The 20470-nt window shown below is 28.4% G+C and overlaps 1 protein-coding gene across 4 annotated transcripts in view; it reads right to left on the minus strand.

Moving 5' to 3' along the window:
- The window catches only part of DIP2 (disco-interacting protein 2), a 192768-nt gene that overhangs the window by 143858 nt on the left and 28440 nt on the right, over positions 1 to 20470 (minus strand). For 2 of the 4 annotated variants that reach the window (XM_071188299.1, XM_071188298.2), the window contains exon 2: positions 3368 to 3421. The exons of the other annotated variants lie outside the window; for them this stretch is intronic. In XM_071188299.1, the coding sequence (XP_071044400.1) occupies positions 3368 to 3386 (19 nt within the window). In that variant the 5' untranslated portion in view covers positions 3387 to 3421. The remainder of the gene's footprint in view (positions 1 to 3367; positions 3422 to 20470) is intronic. 4 annotated transcript variants of the gene reach the window in all.

The following is a 20470-nucleotide window of genomic DNA, read 5'->3' on the forward strand; positions in this document are numbered from 1 at the left end:
TTTTTTTCATCATTTTGCAACAATTTAGGTCAAAATAAATTAAAATATTGTATTTATCATTTTATTAATTTATTGTTATGAAATACAGCATGAAACATGAGTGGTTTTTTTTTTTTTGCATCAAAGTAAAACCTTAAAACACGGCTCACTTCCAAACTATTTTTCAAATTTGCAGTTATTTAGATCTATAAAAAATAGTTATTCATAATTGAAATTTCTTTAATTTACAAAATCAATTATTGATAACTTTTTGAAAATCAATGAATAAAAAATTTTTTATATTTTAGTTTGGAGTTTAGTATCTTTTGGATTTTATATTTTAGTACAAACATAATTCCAATAATCTAACAGATTTTTTAGTAACTAATAGACCGTTTTTAAAATTAAAAAATACCAAAATATATTTTTTCTTTTGATAAGAACTTCAGAAAAAAAATTACATAAAAAGGACCAGTGTTCCATCAGCCTAAAAGGGTTAAACACATAAACGATTGAATAGCCCAAAACCGAAAAATTGTCAAAATATCATTTAAAGTGGGTTGAAACCAAAATGTCTAGAAAATATTGCAAACCTATATTTGCTATTTATAAAATAAAAATAGGGACTAAAATTAAACAAACCTAATTTTTTTAAAGTATTTCAAATTTGTATTACGCATTTTTTAACATATTGCTTTGATTCATGAATAATATACAAGAATTGTTTGAAAAAATATACTACAGGGTTTTTTTTTCTTAGGAAAAATTTCAAATGTCATAAAGTAAAAAAAAAAAATTATTTTATAAGTCACAATATTTGACATTTAATATCTAAAAAATTTTAAAGTATGTGCAACGATTAGATAAAACGAAAGGGGATTCGTCAATAATCGATAAAATTGATTTATTCTGAGGGAATTTTTACGAATTTTGCAATGGTTCTTTTTAAAAAAATTAGAATTTTGTGAAGGAAGCTTTTTCAAATTTAATTTTCGTGAAGAGACTCTTACAAATTTGAATTTTGTGAGGGTACCTATTTTATAAATTTCAGTTTTAAAAAGAGGCCTTAAAACGACTCTAATTTTTCTTGCATCGACCGCTGTACACCAAAAACGAAGTGGAAAGAGCAGTTTTGTAAAAATGCTTTTAACCCCTTCCTTCTCGCTCCAGTGAAAATGACGGGGTGAGATTTCGCCCTCTATTTCTCGCTCGTTTCTGACGGGCTGGAGTGTTCAGTAGTAACGCGCCAATAACAATAAAACTAATTAATTTCTTTTGCCCGGAAAACATTTTATTTCTCATTTTACACACCAGATAGCAGTACCGCGATATTTTTTAAGGTAATTGTTGATAGTTAGTTTATTTTAAACTAGGTGTCAGCACTAATCAAATACGTAATATAAGTACAAAAGCCAAAAAAATAGGCACTTTTAGGACCGTTTTCTTGAAAACTAACCGATCGTTAAGGGGTTAAAAGGGTACTTATTGAACATCATTGCAAACTTCGTGAATACTTCTTATGCATTTACTATAAAAGTATTAAAAACTGAAGGCTATTTAAAAAAAAAAAAAAAATTGGTAACCAGTAAGAAATTTTTAAAAGCCAATGCAATAAAATAAGAAATGAAAGTTCCCTGAAATGTGGTTAAGTTATCATGTTATACCACCTATGAACAGTTTTTCTTAGTAAACATACTCGTAGTATATTTGCGGTAATAATGTCCGTCAATATAATCTAGTAATTTTGAAACAGACTCAGAACGCAAGAAGTTCCAAAGTAAAATAAATTGCGGTTACTGTATCTTCTACTATTATTCCGACTAACTTTAGACATTTCCGATTTTCATCGGAATTTACTAATTTAGTACTTATATTTTTATGTAAGGTCTCTAGTTTAACTGTCAATACTTGCTAATTTTGATAATATTAATTATTACACTTTTACGACAAATCACGTATTATCAGCCTAGTATTATTAACAATTTTTTATCACACATAAAAATAATTAACATACACTCATGACCATAAATGTAGGATCAGGGTGTATAAAAATCATAATTTTTTTTAAAAAATCAAAAAAATCGGATTTTTTTGATTTTAATCGGATTTTTTTGATTTTAATCATGATTTTTTTATAATTTCAATTCTATGGAATATAATCAATTCTGTGTACCATAGATTTAAAGTTGTATTGTATTACTATTGTTACTTATGGTATACATTGGAAATAAACATTACTAACCATTATCAACAAAATATTTCTCAATAATTTAAAAGCAAAAGGTGAAATAAGAAATAAACAATAACAAAGTGATTTCAAACTACAAATCAAGAAAGAAATTGTTTATCAAACAATATGTGATAATTATTAATTCTACATCTACAATATCAAATTATTTAAACAATCATTTAATTAGTTTTATTTAAAGATTTAAACATAAGGTCTAATTTAGCTGCCTTTTCTACACCCAATTGATTCCGTAGTTTAGTATGTACAAGTCCAAAAGTGGAAAACATCCTCTCTATCCCTGCAGTTGTTCCTTTTGCGGTACATAACAACTGTATTGCATCAAACTCTTTTTGACCTACACAGTTCTTTAGAAGCGCAATTGATTTCCACCATTCCAAGATGTTTAAAGATTCTAGAGATTCTTTATCAAACAAAGTTCCATTAAACGGAGGAGAGCGTACAATGAATTTTAGCAAAATACTTAATAGGGAGGTTTCTCCATACTTTTCTTTAACAAAGTTTACAGCTTGATCTTTTTCATTTAGTGTTAAACATTGTACTTCAGAATTAGGATCCAAGAGGTAAGCTAGGAAATGAGCTGGTGTTAACGCTTGTTCATATCGTTATATGTACAAGCGTTACACCAGCATTATACTATATAGCACAATATAATATGTAAACTGTTTTTAAAAGCAAATGAGTCACATTGAAAGTAGAAATGTTGAATTATATGAGTGAGATCTGAGAAATATATAGAACAGTCTACTTACTTGTTTATGTTTGAAACTTAGAAAAATATACAAAAAATTTAAGACTTTACACAAAATTCTTTTTTTTTTATTAAAATCAGTAATTTTTTTAAAAAAATCATTTGATTTAAATCATGATTTTAATCAATGATTTTAATCATTTGATTAAAATCATTTACACCCTGTGTAGGATAATTCAGAATCACGCGGAAATTGAACTCTAAAATAAAAATTTTGTGTAGAAATATCATCCATTTTCAAAAATAATACAGGGTGCGTAGCCAAATTATTCAACAAAAAATAAGCACCTTTAATCTTTGTATTTCTATTGTATACAAACTTATGAAACTTGTTATCAATTTTTCTAGAGTAACTCTAAGTATAAAAAAGAAAATTTCAATATATTTACCAGATTTGCTGAGAATCATAAAAATGAAGGTAGAATTTGCTTTTTAAGTCTTACCTGAAAAGAAAAAAAAGATAACTTGAAAAGATGCATATTTGAAAAATGAACAAGATAAAAAAGTAAATTAATGGGAAGGTGAAAAAACTAAGATTTTGCTTCACGTCCTTTGATTCAACTGTTATTTTATATTATTTTAAAACCTTATCAAAGTAAAAGCAATTTTACATCATATAGCAAACTTCGTTGATTTAAATCTAATTATTAGTGTGAAAAAATTTATTTCAAAATATACAATATAAAATCAGTTTTTAATATATTACTGTATTCATAAGTTTTAATTACCAAAATTACATTGAGTGATCAATTCTTCATTGATTGAACTTCAGTTTAAATGATATTTTAAAAATCTTATAAAGCTTTCGAAGGGCTTCTCAGAATATAAATATAAAAAAAAGTAAAAGTTTGATGCGTATAAAAATGCTGTAAAAAAGTTCTGAATATGAATTTTTTCCCATAAAAACATGATTGTAATAAAAATCTCACAAATTCAAAAATTTAAAACTTTATCTTTAAAACCACATTTTATTTTAAGAGTGCAAATATACTTTTGAATTTTCAAGTCAATAGAATTATTATGAAAGTATAATATAACATTTCAAAGAAAGCACTAAAAATATAACTGTCTAAAATATCTATAAAAATTTAGAATGCCTAAAAGGGCAAGTTATTCTAAGAAATAAAAAATATTTGCTAAACTGCAATAAATATAAATGCCTACTTATATAAGGCAAGACAATTTATTTCGTCATTTCAAAAGTTAAAACAAAAAAAATTGTGAAATTGAGATTTTTTAGCTTTTTTTTTCAGTAATTAATAATAATAAATATATCGCTTTATTTAATACTACATATCTAATCATATATATCTGTTAAAAATATATCAACTCAAAATAATCATAAATATATTTTCCTTTGTATTCAATATATGTTAACATAAAACATTTTTAAGAATTAATATAATTTTAAATGTATTGTAATGATTCAATTTTTATAATATTTCAATTTAAAATATATTTATAAAATGCTACTACAAAATCTTTTAAAGTATCTGAAAAGAAAATTAGAAATGTCCGGTTTAAATCAAATTGGGACTGTTAAATCAAATTGCCTGCTTCGAAAATTTCAAAAAATAAAGTTTATTAATTATTTCCAAAGGTTGCTCATTTAAATAACAATGTTAAAGCAACAATTAACTTTTAAAATCATTTCAATGAAACTTAAATATGTTAATTATTTTATCTTGCAACTGCTAAGTTTCTTTGAAATCTCATTAAAGGAGCAAAAAATTTTAATCAAATGGTTCAAATCAATTATTCAAACAAAAAATATAAAAATTAAATTAAATTTATTTATTCAAATTAAAAATATAAAATAAATTCATAAAAATTAAACAAAAAAAAAACATAAGATGGGTGGCAGTGATTTTTTACAATGAATTTTACTATTACAGGGTGCGTAGCCAAATTATTCAACAAAAAATAAGCACATTTTAAGCACTTTTCAATCACTTTAAAAAAATATCATAATTAGGCAGGGTTGGAAAGTTTTTGACAATTGACGGTTTAACTTGTTTTAACCGTCATGTCAAAAAAAAAAACCTTTTGGGATTGTTTTTGACATTTGTCAAAAACCATGAATATTTGAATTATGTAAAACAAATGGCGTTTTCATACGCTACGGACTGACAATACTCCGAAATAGAGTGGGGTTGTACTGATTTTTAAAATTTTGAATAGAACAATGTCTTTTTGCATAATTCGTGGAGAAAATAAACATGGTAAAGGAAGAATCTCATTTTGAAAATGGAAAAAATTGAGCACTTTTTAAAAAGACCCCATGAAATAAGCCCCTTTAAGGACTTTTAAAACACGAAAATCGAAAATAAGCACCTTTAAGCACTTTTTAAAAACGCTACGCACCCTGGATTACGATTTTAATTGCTGAAATCAAGTTTAAAAACTTTTTCTAGAGCAACGGAATGTGGCAATTAATGATAAAAATCAGCAGATGTTAGGTATTTTCTTTACAAAATATATTTGTATTTACAATAAATCTTGATTATAAAAAATATAAATAAAAGTTATATTTATATGATATTTAAAAGAATAAAACACAGGAAGTTACTGAAACTGCTAATTAATAGAATTATTTATTTCCGATTTATGTGAATGAATCACTTGATATAGGAAAATTATAAACTATTTTAATGTATTATTGACACATATCGAACTTTAAAAAGTACATGAAGATTTAATAAAATTTTTTTGTTATTTTTTTAAAATCCAACTAAAGTTTAAAAACATTTTTGAAAATTTAAAAAAAAAAGAATTTAAGGAATTATAATGCATTCAATCAACCTCCTAACTCAATCAAAAAAGAAAATCAAAATTGTTTAGTAAATCTATTCGGTTAATAGAGCTTTGTGAATAAAAGGTTTTCAGATAACTAAAGTTTTCAATAAACTAAATGTAACTTAACATCCCAAGAATGTTAGACACCTGAACACAATGCACATGTTTATTAATGCCCTAATAATTTATTTATATTTTTACACAGAAGACACTAAGTCCAGACATCTCGTATGCACACACGGCTGCCAACTTTATACGCTTTTGCAAAAATTTATTTTGAGGTAGCTATGTTTATGTTTTAATGTATTATTTTTTATTCATTTAAACTTATTTTCCACACCACTACATATAAATGATTTAAAAGTTCCTACGTAAAGCCACTTCTTTGCTCCAGCTCTCTCGTACTGAGGCTTTCAAAATGTTCGCAAAATTACCAAATATTCTGAAAGCTTCAGTTTTTAATTATCTACCTATATATAAAATAATTTGCAAAAAGCGTAGTAGTTAGCAAGCCTGCATACAAATCAACCAATATATATATATAAAGTTTATTTTGTTGTTGTTGTTGTAGTTCATTCACATCGCACTAGAACTCACAATGGGCTATTGGCGACGGTCTGGAAAACATCCCTGAGGATAATTCGAAGACAGGCCATAACAATTTTGATCCTCTGCAGAGGAGATGGCACCCGCTCTTCGGTAGCCCAACGACCTCCACGCGAGTCGAGCGGTAGAACAGTTTAACGAGGACCAATACCGCACACCCTCGGTCCCTACGCAGACTGATCCAAGTGATCAACCACCCGCACACTGACCGCAACCAGTGATGCTTGACTTTGGTGATCTGCTGGGAACCGTGCCTTAACGATCAGTCCACTGCGGGACTAAAAACGTTGAAAATTTCTACATTTTTTAAATAAATATCTCTTTTATTTCTTTTTTAATATAATTTAGGGCACGTTCTACCGTTCTACAAGGTTTTTCACTAGGTAATGAATATTTTTTAGAATATATATTTACACAATAGTTTCCTTGGGCTAGCTTAAATAAATAATGAGCAATGTTAATGTCAACAAATTGAATCAGCATTCTCCAGGTGCGCCTAATAGCACACACATTTAGATAAAATGAAAGGAAAAAACTTTCTGCGAACACAACAATATCTCGATTAAAAAACTTCCTGCGCGCATTGCTTAACTTTCGTAATTAGTTTCACCCTTTTATCGCCACCTCATTTTGGCAAATTTTGTTTGAAAATCATGCATTTTTTAAAAATGTTTTTTTATTTTTATGGATTGATTCATATTATGTTGATTCATTCCACAGGGATGAATTGGGTAAAAAAATTTTTAAAAAAATTTGAAAATGAAAGAAGCTGAATAGAAAAATACCTGAAATTCGAACAAAAAAAAAAAAAAAAAAAAAAAAAAACGGTATATTTAGTCGATTCGAACTCCGCACCCGGCTCGTACAGACCACAGTGCTGACGTAAAATATTCTCAGTGGTAGACGGATCATGGGTTAGAGTCCCCTTGCCGCGAGGCTAACCATTGGAGATTTTCGTGGTTTTTTTTGTCTACGTAAGGTAAATGTAGGTTAGTTAAATCAAAAAGTTCTCCACGAAGGCAAATTTCTCCCAATATTTGATCTCATGATCTCTCGGTTTTTGGATCGGGTTCAAAATTACAAAACTACGGAGTTAAACATTGGTAGTCGTAAACCCAAAATTGGATCGGCTGTTCAACGACGGTTATAAAATAAAATATTATACTGTCTGTTAGCATACATATGAACGATAATCAAGAGAAGAAGTGTATTTATGTATTTCATATAGAGCAGCCTTTTACTTTACACTAAAATAATTAATATAATTGCACTAAAATAATTGATATTAAGTTGATTATTAAAAAATTTTAAAATGCAACGTATGTGGTATTTGGATAGAATGAACAACCATTAGAAAAAAATCATAATTTTTAAAAAAGGACAATCATAGTATGACGTCACAGCTTTAGAATGAAACAAAAAAGCGCGAAATAAGCTAAATTATTCATTCTTAAATTTACATACAACTAAAATTTACACTAAACTAAACACTTACAACTAAACTAAACACTTACAACTAAAATTTCGTTTAAATTTACATGAGTACATTTAAAAGGAATTTCAAAAAGACAAATTAAAGATAAATACAAGACAATACCAACGCAAAGGATTCGCAATTTGATGAGTTAAAAATAAACGCAATCCTTAAATGTATTTTATAAGTCTTTTAAATAATTATATACAATTCCAACCCATGTAAATAATTTTTATTTACTTAGTGAGAAATTATTTAAGTAAACAAAACAACTAAATAATAGAAAACTGATAAAACTCCAGAACAAATACAAACCTAAAAGAGATAAGAAAAAGAAAACCGAAACTGCCAATAACTTAAAAGTAAGATGTTTCTTCTTGAATTTCAGAGCTGTTTGAAGCATATAGCGCCATCTATCCATGAAAGGCTATATCAAAACGGCATATTGTCAGAAGGAAGAAGAACACGCAATTTGTTTCCTCAGCGAAATTTTTGAAATAAAAACTGTCCTAAGTATCACACAATTCAATATATTCAATACTCATCAGTTCAACATATTTTTAGTTTCATCAATTTTATTATATCAGTTTTAACATATTTGATGTTGAACATTTCATCAACATATGATCGAATTAATAGAAAATTCTTTAATCCAATTAAAGGAATTTCATGTAGTTTATCTAATAAACAAGTCGTAATTTTACTAAAAGTTAAAAAAAATTAATACTTCTAAAAAAAGAATATTTTAAGTTGATGCCACTAAAATATTTAAAATGTTTTATTTGCGCCATACATCTGGCAGAAAAAAATTTCAACAAAAATGAATTTTTAACAAAAAAGATTTATTTTAAATACTTATAAAAAGTTTGCTAAACTTGATTATGTACATTAAGGCACGGCTTTTTTATCCAATTGAAACGTTCTTACCATTGCCTAGAACAACAAACTTTTTGAAGAACTAAAAAAAAAAAAAAAAAGATTTTTTAAAAAATTTTCACGCAATTAATTATACATACTAATGATTGCTGTAATTCATCAAAAAGCTCGTGTTTTAAAAAACTATTTTAATGCATTATGAACTAAGAACAGGGCACGAAATTGCCGGTTGTCAGTAGGTCCACTAAAATTTGATTTGAACCACTGTAAAATAATCATCAGTGGTCCCTTAGACCAGCAATTGTGTGAAGAAATGGTATACTGTTTTGGTTTTGTTCAGTTTCATGTTTTGGTCTGTGTCATTGTCACAATATTATAAATATAATAATAGCATACTGCATCATAACTGTGCTCATTTTGCATTCTCTGTATTGTTTCTCATTTAAATTCATTTTATTAAATTAAAAAAAAAACGTCGAATACAAGGTGTGTAGCCAAATTATTCAACAAAAAATAAGCACCTTTTAAGCACTTTTCTAGCACTCAAAAAATATTTTTAAGCACTTTAAAAAATTATAATTAGGCAGGATTGGAAAATTTTTGTCAATCGAATGTTTTATCTTGTTTTAACTGTTACGTCAACAAAAAAAAAACTTTTGACATTGTTTTTGACTATTGTCAAATATCATGACTCCTGAAAAACGAATGACGTTTTCATACGCTGCGGACTGACTATATGTCGAAATAGTAAGGGTTTAATTAATTATGAAAACGTTGAATAGAACAATATGAACTGTGTCTTTTTGCATAATTCGAAGCGAAAATCAACATAGTAAAGGAAAAATCTCACTTTGAAAAAGGGAAAATTAAGCACTTTTTTAAAACACCCAATGAAAAAAGAACCTTTAAAGGTTTTTAAAAAACGAAAATCGAAAATAAGCACCTTTAAGCACTTTTTAAAAACGTTACGCACCCTGCAATAGATACGCGTAAACGGACCAATGAATGTATGTACGGACTAGAGTACGGAATGTATGTACGGACAATACAGGCACTCTAGTACGGACTAGTTATATCTTTTAGATACTGGTCCTACGAACCACTGACTAAATTTCCACACCGGACTATCAGAAACGTTGCTAGGTGTTTACAACGCCGGTACTCAGTTTTTTTTTCAATACCTTATGACATGGCGTTGGACTTAAAAAGTGGCTTTTTGAGACTAATTTGAGTTTCAGAATATGTGAAAGCTTATATCAGCCGCACTTGGCATTATTGATTAAGACAACGTAACTCAATAACTTCATAAATTTCATTCGATTCGGTTTAAAATTTAACCGTGTATGTTACGAATGTATTGTTTTTAGATTTTTTTGGTTGCGCTTATAGTTTTTTACTGAATGATAACCGTTTATTCTAAAGACATTTTTCACTCAGCATATCACCAATTTGTTAAAAATAATTTTAAAAAAAACCTGCATACAAAACCAAAACTAACTACAATATAAATAGACATCCAGTTCAAATTTTAGGTAAACCGAAAGAAAAAAAATTGAATAAGTTATGGGGTCCGCAATTGAAAAATAAAACAAGATATATTTAAAATAGAAAAGTATTTTACACTGAAATAATTCATTTTAAAATATACTTTTTATTTTTCATGAATTCGGAGTCTCTCTAAGGTTGCGCCCGGGGACATATCCTCTCCCGGGGAATAAAAGATGAAAAATTCGATCATAGAAAGAAAAAAATCAAAAAAATGGTATCCACTCCAGGTTTTTTAAGGGCATTCTTCTGGATTTTCCAAATCATCAAAAACTGAGTTCGAATAATAAATAAATAAATTTAAAAAAAAGCACTAAAAATAAATTTTATGCAATTTCACGTTTTTGAATACAAAAGAAAAAAAATATTTATTTCTTATTTACCACAGAAAATTATCATTCACTGTGTCTCAAGTCTCGTTTAACATCTAACGTAATGACAAAAGCAATTAAAAAAGCATTCAAAATTACACGCAAATATTTTCCGGTATATGAACACAATAGACACAATAATCAGATTAGAGAAACCGCCATAGCATAAAGAAGTTAGCAAGAAAACAGCTTTTTCCTTAAGATTTACAAACGAAGAAAGGGATCGTTTACTTGGAACGAAGGATGATTTCATCAATTAATCATGATTAAATAATTATATTTATAATAAAGACAAGTCATTCGTAGTTTTCATCATAAATTACATAGCATAAGTAGAACGAGTTTTGAAATTGTGATTTATGAACAGAAAATTATAAAATTGCAAATTATTAAAATAAAATAAGAAAAACGAATACAGGAAAAATATATAGAAAGAGCTCACCAATTTGATTAAAAACCAAACTGCTAGGGTTAATACTGAAAGACAATTTCAAACAATTGTATTCGTACAAAAATCGATCATATATGGGCAGATCTCTAAAACCTTTAACTTTTGATAATAAAAAAAAAATTATAATAATAATAGGCACACTATTTTTACACCTCCAGAATTGTTTGAAAATGTATAAAATATCAGAAAATAATCGTGAACATAGAAAATTTTCATGCCCTTATAAGTACACTGCTGGACAATTGCTAAGGACGGATCACAAATTGCAATGTAGCATAACATTAAGCGAGACATGAGACCTAGTAGGATAAAGTATAGTTGCCACACTGTTCAGACATTAGAATAAAGAACATTCATTGTTCTGGAAAGTACAAAAGCTATGAAACATCTGAAAGAAAAAAATGTTCATTTGATGCTGCCAGGGTTGGGTATTTGACGTCAAAAAGTGGTTTTTGACATGACAAGGGTATAATACTGGTTTAAACCGTCAAAAACCCGTCAAAAATGTCAAAAACTAAAGTTTGCCAAAAAAATATATAAACTTCAAAACTACCAACAGTTGCCATGCATTATATTGAAATTTAATTATACTATAGGTAATCAGCAGGTTTTAAGATATTTTTTAATTAAAATTAAGGTAAAATAACAGATTTAAAATCTCAGAAATTTATATTCAAATGCATGTGCAGAAAAATTTTGCACAAAATTTTTTTAAATATTTATATTTTGAAAAAAAAAAATTTTTTTTTTTTGATACTTAAGAAAATTAAAAGTTTATTACTATGCATTTTTGACATATAAGGAACATATAACTAATATTTATAAGGAACTTACAAGTTATGTTGTATAAATACAAACTTGATACAAGTGTATGAAAAAAAAATTTAATGTTATACCGAATATCTTTTAATCCAGTATGTTAATTTGAATTTAAAAGTAGTTATATTTGGGAATAATGATAAATATAATTCAGATTGTTTATTATATTTATTTATAATTATTACACTTACCATTTTAAAACAATTTTTACCTCTTAATTTGTTTCCCCCACTTGTATTAAGAATACAAATAATGCATATCTTGAAAGCAAGAAGTAATTATTGAACAGCTGAATATTTAGATATTCAACAAAACTATGTATATAGTATTCAGCAAAATGAAATTCACAAGTATTTGGATAAACTAAATTTTCAGCATAGTAAATGAATAGGCTGAATATACTGTAAATCGACACTAACTACTCTGTGTATTTAACATAAAGCACTTAAATTTGTATTGTCTTATGTTAAAAAGATTATTAAGAAGATTTAAAAGAATATTAAAAAGATTTTTCTTTAAAAGATGTCTAATGTACAAAACTGCTAATGTTTATCTTTAAAAATGTCTAATTTTTAATATAATCTATACTATACACTAAATTTGGTTATAAATAAATTTCTTAATAATATCACTGCAGATTTTCAATAACACATGAAAATGAATACATAATTTTACAAAAGATGTGAGCTTTCAAAAGTACAAGATTTTGGTTACTATTCAAAATATAAGTGTTTCTTCAAAATTTTAAATTTGTTTTTTCTAGAACATATTTAGAAACACTATCCTTTATAAAAAATATATAAATTTTATGTAGTAATTAAATTTCACATATGAATATAGGTTTTTGACATTTTCGACATTTTTGACAGTGAGGTTTTTGACGTGACGGTTTAAACCATGGTTTAAACTGTCAAAAACTGTCACATGTCAAAAACCTGCCAACCCTGGATGCTGCGTACGGAATAATGGAACAATGCATTTAAATGTCAGCAGGCAACTTGAAGAAAGGTGTCAGTACGGGATATGTCCACCGTGGAGTGTGATGCAACATTCTACAGGTCGTATCATACTTCGCACAACATTATCCAGCAGCTGTTGAGGCAATTTATCCCATTCCTCTGTCAGTGCACTGATGAGGGTGTTCTTGTTTGTCGGAGGATAGTTTCAACCAGCAAATTGCCTACCCCAAAGCATCTCAAACATTTTCAATGTGGTTTAGATCTAGAGAAGGTGATGGCCATACGAGGCGTTGAATACCCTCACTGTTTAAACAATTCTGAACAGCGAGTGTTCGATGACATGTTGTGTTGTCGCCCATATAAACAAATTTATCACCGACAGCACCACGGAAAAGACGAACATGAGGAAGTAGAACTTCATCAAAGTATCGTTGGCCCGTCATAGTCCCATTCGTAACCACATGTAGGCGCGTGCGGCCATTGATCATGATGCTGGCCCACACCATGACACTGCATGTCGGATATCGGTCCCTTTCCTGAATATTTTCTGGACGATAACCAGTACCACTCTCGCGCCAGATCAGTTGGCGTCTACAATCCGATGACAGACTGAACCTACTCTCATCTGAGAAGAGTACGCATGCCCAGTCCTGTTCAGTCCAATTGTGATGCTCACGACACCATTGCAAACGTGCAGTACGGTGCTGTCTGGTCAATGGGACGCACACAACAGGTCTGCGGGTGTATAGTCCTCCTCCCCTCAAACGTCTGGCAACAGTTTTTCGGGAGATCTGCTTTCCTGTGGTAGCAAGAAACTGATTTGCCACCTGCTGAGCTGTGGTGCGCCTGTTCCTTTTTACTGATAGGACGATGTATCTGTCTTCAGCACGCGTCTTACTTCTAGCACGACCTCCCCCTTACCGCTTACTACACATTCCAGTAGTTTTAAAAGATTTCCACAGCCTTTAAACAACACCGTCAGCGATGTCGAACTCCCTGGCAACGTCTCTTATTTTTCGCCCTTCTTCGATCTTTCCAAAAATTCGGCCACGCTTAAAATCATCTAAGTAATATCGGGAAGACATGCCGAAAATTTCAAGTTCGTCAACTAAATCTTTCCTGTAAAAATTTGACTTGAAACAACAACTCTCCACAACGCGTCAAAACCTTTAAAGCTCTTATCAGCGCTATCACGTGATGAACAAACGTGGACAAAAAAATTTACATACGCATACCCCTTCTTACTATATCCCGCACTTATTCTAATTTTCCACATTTTGCTTCCCTTCATTTTGTGGTTGCTATGGATGATAGTGTTATCCGTCCTTAGCAATTGTCCAGCAGTGTATAAACAAAAAATTAAAATTTTTGAACTAATTTTTCTAGGTTTATAATCACAAACTGTCATTCGGTGAGATTAGTTACGATGTCAAGACCATAATCAGACGCAGATCTAAAAAGTAAATGTTAAAATCAATCAAAATTTTGATCACACGTTTGTCATTGCCTAATTTATTTTCTGTGTTGTGTGTATCGCATTGCGTTGCACCTGAGTAAAGTTTTCGATCTATTCTCTAGGTTGTCCAGACCGTAAATCTGTCAGACCGTAACCTCACGATTAATTAATTGAATTTAACATATCAGAACTTAGTTTTTTCCCTATGTTTTAATAATTGAAGATATTTTTGACTGAAAATAATTAAACTAAGCCTTTTTATACATTATATAGCAATTTAACTTAACATTAAAATTTTTCAATTCATTTATAATACTAATAATTTTTGATGAAAAATAAAGGGTAAATATGGGTGAAAATTGCTCAATCAAAGAAAAATAAGTTCAATAAGTTCATATATTTATTAAATAAATTATACTTTTGTCGTTTTCATGATTTTTAATGAAATGTATATAAACCTAGAATTTTAAATTTTTCAAATCAAAAATTTTAAATTTTTGTTTATACTTACAAAGGCATCAAAATTTTCGATGTTCACGATTATTTTCTGATATTTAATAAATTTTCAAACAATTCTGGAGGTGTAAAAATAGTGTGTCTATTATTTTTCATTATTATCAAAAGTTAAAGGTTTTAGAGATCTGCCCATATATATCACCATATTGCCAAATATTGCAAGAAATTGAAATTCTTATAGTTATTATTGTATTTACAAACCTGAGAAAAAGTCGAATGAAATCAATTAATTTAAAGGAAAATAAATTTTAACACAATAGGGTTATTTTATGAAATGTTATTGATCTTTTATAGTATTTTTTTCGTAAAAATTAAAACTGTATAAAAGCATTTTTAACGCGCTTTTTTCATTTGCTTGCTAAATCGATTGAGGAGTCTATCCACAAGTTTACAATTTAGTTAATCTTCAAGTTCAAAATTTAATTAATATTCAAGTTTAGAATTTAGTTTATCTTCGAAAATCGAAAATTGGTTCAAACCAAAATCTAAGATGAACATTTCTAGTGCATAGTTCCTGAAAAATCAAATTTTAAATATACGACTTTTTTAAAATTCGATTTCTCTGGAACTTTTCAACCAATTTCGCTAAAATTTTGTATTTTGCCATTAAAATTAGATACATTAAAATTATGTAAAAAATTGTATACCTTACAGTTTAAATTTTTTTCGACTATTGCTAAATAAAATAATGAAAATAAAATAGTAAGTATTTACTAAAATTGATTTTTTGCATGGATTTATCTTTGGTTAAGCGAATTTTATAACTGTGTGCAAAGATTTTTTCAATTCACTTAAAAAGTTCGTGAGATATAGCGAAATACGCAAATAAAACTAACATTGGGAGGTCCAAACTTTACATCGCTCTCCCGATCAAACTATGGGGGCCTTATTTCACAGATTGCGACAATCCCCTATATTTTGAGGGTCAAAAATCCAAATCAGTTGAAAACAGGGTATGATTATTCAGAGAAAGTATGCTTTTGTGTCTGATTTCGTAACTTAAAATATCGTCAGCACCAATTAATTAGCATATTTGAGGTCACCCCCTCGAACCATTAAGATGGTGTCCTAGAACGTGAAGATCCGATCATTAGATCAAAAGTTATTCAGGGTGGTCCGTTTTTTTATTTTTATTTTGCGCACTGTACATGCTTACTTAGTACATACTATATATTATTCGATAATATGACAGTAGAGTCTTCGAAGAACAACTGCCGTAAGGGATTAAAATGTATAAAGAAAAATGCCATAAGGAAAAAAAATACAAGAGGGCACTTAAGTTCCAAAAATAAAAAAAAGAAAGCTTTACTTTAAACAAATGAATAATAACTGAATAATTAAGCGAAATGAGGATTAAATTAAAATTATCATAAGCAATAATACAATACAATTTATGTTCCTACAAGGAACATGAACTTAGAGAATAAAAAAAATGGTTATTGCTACTTCCAAGGCTCGCAATTATTCCTCAACTTTAACTCAAAAAGAATATCCCTTTAAAATAAATATATAAGTTTAGATAAATATACATTTCGTGAAGACATGGTGCTTTAAAGAAGAAAAAAAAATCGCTATTTATTTATCTCAACATCTGGTAATAGAAGTGAAGCCTAAGTGTTTGACCTCAAAGTTGAAAGATGAGGAAGAAATGCTAAGGTCAATTTAATTATATAAGAGTAAAAAAAGAAAGTAAAATTAGAAAGAAGCTTGCCAGTTATGAATTCAAGCTGTAGAGAAAGATAATGCTTTAAGGAAAAAAAATGAATAAGAACCCTAAAAATAGTTTACCCGCTTTTTACTAAAATAAGGTAAGATGGTCAACTACCGTTCCTGCAGTTGATACGCGAATTTGGTAGCAGCGTAGGTTATGAGTGAATAAATAGAACGTGTTGATGACAATATAAATTGAAAATCCTGTCTCTTAACATGCATTTAAAACACTACTTTAAACATGGCTGTACTTATACTGGTCATTAATATATCTTTTTTTAAAAAACTAAATTTATTTCATATTTTATTCTGTTTTTCTTGTTTTAAAAATTTTTGTAGCACATGCAATTTCAAAAAGATGCTTAGTCGTTACATAAAAAATTTACTTTATTATTACTTTATTACTTTATTATGATTTACTATGAGGATAAGGACTATGTACAGAATTAATTTAAATTACAATAAAATTGAGATTTTAGTAGTTAATATTTAAAATACAATAAATTTGAAGCTTTTAAAATTTGCATAGACAGGGTGCGTAGCCGAATTATTCAACAAAAAATAAGCACCTTTTAAGCACCTTTCAAGCACTCAAAAAATATTTTTAAGCACTTTAAAAAAATATAACTAGGCAGAGTTGGAAAGTTTTTAACAATTGATGGTTTAACCTGGTTTTAACCGTCATGTCCAAAAAAAAAAAAAAACCTTTTGGCAATTGTCAAAAATCATGAAATTAAGAATCATATAAAACGAATGGCGTTTTCATACGCTAGGGGACTGACAATACGCCGAAATAGATTGGGATTAAATTAATTGTGAAAACGTTGAATAGAACAATGTGAATTGTGTCTTTTTGCATCATTCGTTGCGAAAATCAGCATGGTAAGGGAAAAATCTCATTTTGAAAAAGGGAAAATTAAGCACTTTTTAAAAACACCCAATGAAAAAAGCACTTTAAGGGCTTTTAAAAAACGAAAATCGAAAATAAGCACCTTTAAACACTTTTTAAAAACGCTACGCATCCTGATAGAATGCAAGACTTTAATAGTTAACAAAATATTTACGAGAAAGATTAATTGAATAAATAGAGATGAGGCGGGCTCATTTACTGAAAAAAATATTTCGGGCTCGGACTTATGATAAAATTTCACATTCAATTCTAGATTTATCTCCTCGTTTTTTCGGTTTACATGATAAAAAAAAAGGTTTTATGGCTAATTTCCTTGATTAGACATCAAAAACCGAATGGTGAGACCGTAAAATTTGGTCTTTGTCTTTATCCGACGCATATCTCGGGCGGACTCGGGCTCTAAGTGATCCTATATATCTCAGGCTCGGATTAAAATTCTTCGGGCTCGGACTTCCAAAAGTGAGTCTGAACTCATCTCTAATGCAAGCGACACAAACTTCACGCTTTCTAGAGAATAACTACACTAAGTGCTATCCGAGTGCTTGTGATATTAGTATATATTAAAAGCGCTAGAAAGTTCATGTTGAGAAAAAGGTGAATTTTTTGCTCATAAGCTAATTAAACTTTGTTGGAAGTCTGAAATTTTCAAAATAAGTATGTATGAAAACATGCACGTATTAATATGATAGAGAATCCGTATATATACGTTATCACATAATTTTGCTGATAAGGCAACTTAAAAAACCGAAGGAAAAATGAAAAAAAAAAAAAAAATAATCCATAAAATTAATAACTGAATTACTGCCAAAAAAAAAGCAGCAAACGAACAAAAAGTCAATAAACGTGCAAAACAAACAATAATAATTATTGTCACACTCATTACACCCACATAATAATTTAATGTCTTACTCAGCTACACCCACAGAGCAATGACTGAAAACTACATTTTAATGCTAGACTTAGGATCATTAGCATATACATTAAAAAAGTACCAGCTAAATACAGTACACCAAAGCTATAGAACGAATTTCAACTAAATTTTCGATTAGTAATGTAAGGTAATTACGAAAATCACGCGAACTGTACGTTATCAAAAACGTCACATAGATCGAGCTTTTTTCAACAAAAAAAAAACTGTTACTAAGATAACTCTCCATAAATAACAGACAAAAAATACCTTTATATCACTTATAAACAAATGATCACATTTTTATCTGAGCTACCTTCTCAATGGTTTTAAAGGCAAATTTAATGCATGGTTACTTCCAGAAACAGTGTAATTTTGCGTAGAGAAAAAGAAAAAAAATAAACTTAAAAACACGTTTCATTTTTTTTTCACATTTATTTATTATTATTATCATTATTTTAAGAAGGTATGATTTTGAATGAATGAAATATGATTGTGAACCTAGATCAGGTTTATTATTAAAAAGAATGAAAAAAAAGGGCATCTAAATTTCCCATGCTTGAAAAAAAAAAACTGAAAGGTTTTACATCAATATATATGAATCCAAAACCGTGCTCGGCGTAAGTTAAACGATACAAGTATCTGAACTGCCTTTAACTAATCAGCTAAAATAAACATATTAAATTGCTAAAAAATTTCTTTGATCTTTGTAGAGTTCGCATTTATCACAAAAAAAGCAGTAAAATGAAGGTGAAGGACAAAACACTTAACATTTGTTTAAACAAACAAGCTTGTAAATATTTCTCAACAAATCATATCTATATGATTATCTCCTAAAATGTATCAATTTTATCACTCACTAACTTTTAAGTATCTTTTAATTAACATACATTCTAAAAATTAAGTAACAGATTTATGTTTCATATTACATCATTTCACGCTTAAAAATTTTTAATGGTTTGCTGCGAAAAAGAAAGAAAAAAAAAGATTTTCGGATTTAAAATTATTACTATCGCACAAAAACTCACAGGAGTATTGCTTATATTTTCTGGAAGGTTTTACATCGAAAAGTGAAATTAACATTTAAATGCATGAATTTTTACTCTTAATAAATAATGTTTGAAATCAATCGGGAAATGGGGTGTAGTTATTGGAAAAATACAAAAAATACACTTAATTAAATTTTTTTTAAAACATATTGATGTATTTCTATATCGTCGTGAAGAAACATTCTTTAATTTATACAAATCTATGGCATACAATAATATAATATTGTGATCATAAATTTTTATATAAATAATCGTTTTCAAACACAATTACCTTTTACATAAATAATCATTTTCAAACACAATTACCTTTTATATAAATAATCGTTTTCAAACACAATTACCTTTTATATAAATAATCGCTTTCAAACACAATTACTTTTCATATAAATAATCGTTTTCAAACACAATTACCTTTTATATAAATACTCGTTTTCAAACATAATTACTTTTCATATAAATAATAGTTTTCAAACACAATTACCTTTTATATAAATAGTCGTAACTCCTCACACCCGCCAAAATGGAATTGTACACAGAATGCACGCAAACAATGAAAATCGTCACAGATTTAAAAAAAAATTAAAAAAAAGATTCTAGTTTAGTTCGGAAACAATAAAATAGTTCTGACAAAATTAAAGAAAAAGAAACGAAATGCTATGCAAAGGTTGCTACATCAAGAGATAAAGGGTTTTAATCATACGATGCAGATTTACATCGTCTAAGCCAGGGGTTCCCAACCTTTTTGTACCAAAGAGCAAATACCAGAATATCGGTCGAATGGTGGGCACCATTTATTCATTCAAGATAAATTTATAGTTGGTAGACATAGGTAATGATACACACTATGTAATGCACAAAAAATTTAGTTTAAAAAATTAATTTACGAATAATTAGTATTAATATTCTTGTGTTAAATAAATTATTACTAAATTACTTGCAAAACATACGAAGTATAAAAATTATTTATAAAATATATAAAATACAGTCAATGTGATCTTTGGCATCACATTTCACTGGCCAGTGCTTCGGAATTGGGATGATATGATG

The sequence above is a fragment of the Parasteatoda tepidariorum genome, chromosome 12 (assembly GCF_982258835.1).
Source record: "Parasteatoda tepidariorum strain Cologne lab strain chromosome 12, Ptep-v5.0, whole genome shotgun sequence".
NCBI lineage: Eukaryota > Metazoa > Arthropoda > Arachnida > Araneae > Theridiidae > Parasteatoda > Parasteatoda tepidariorum.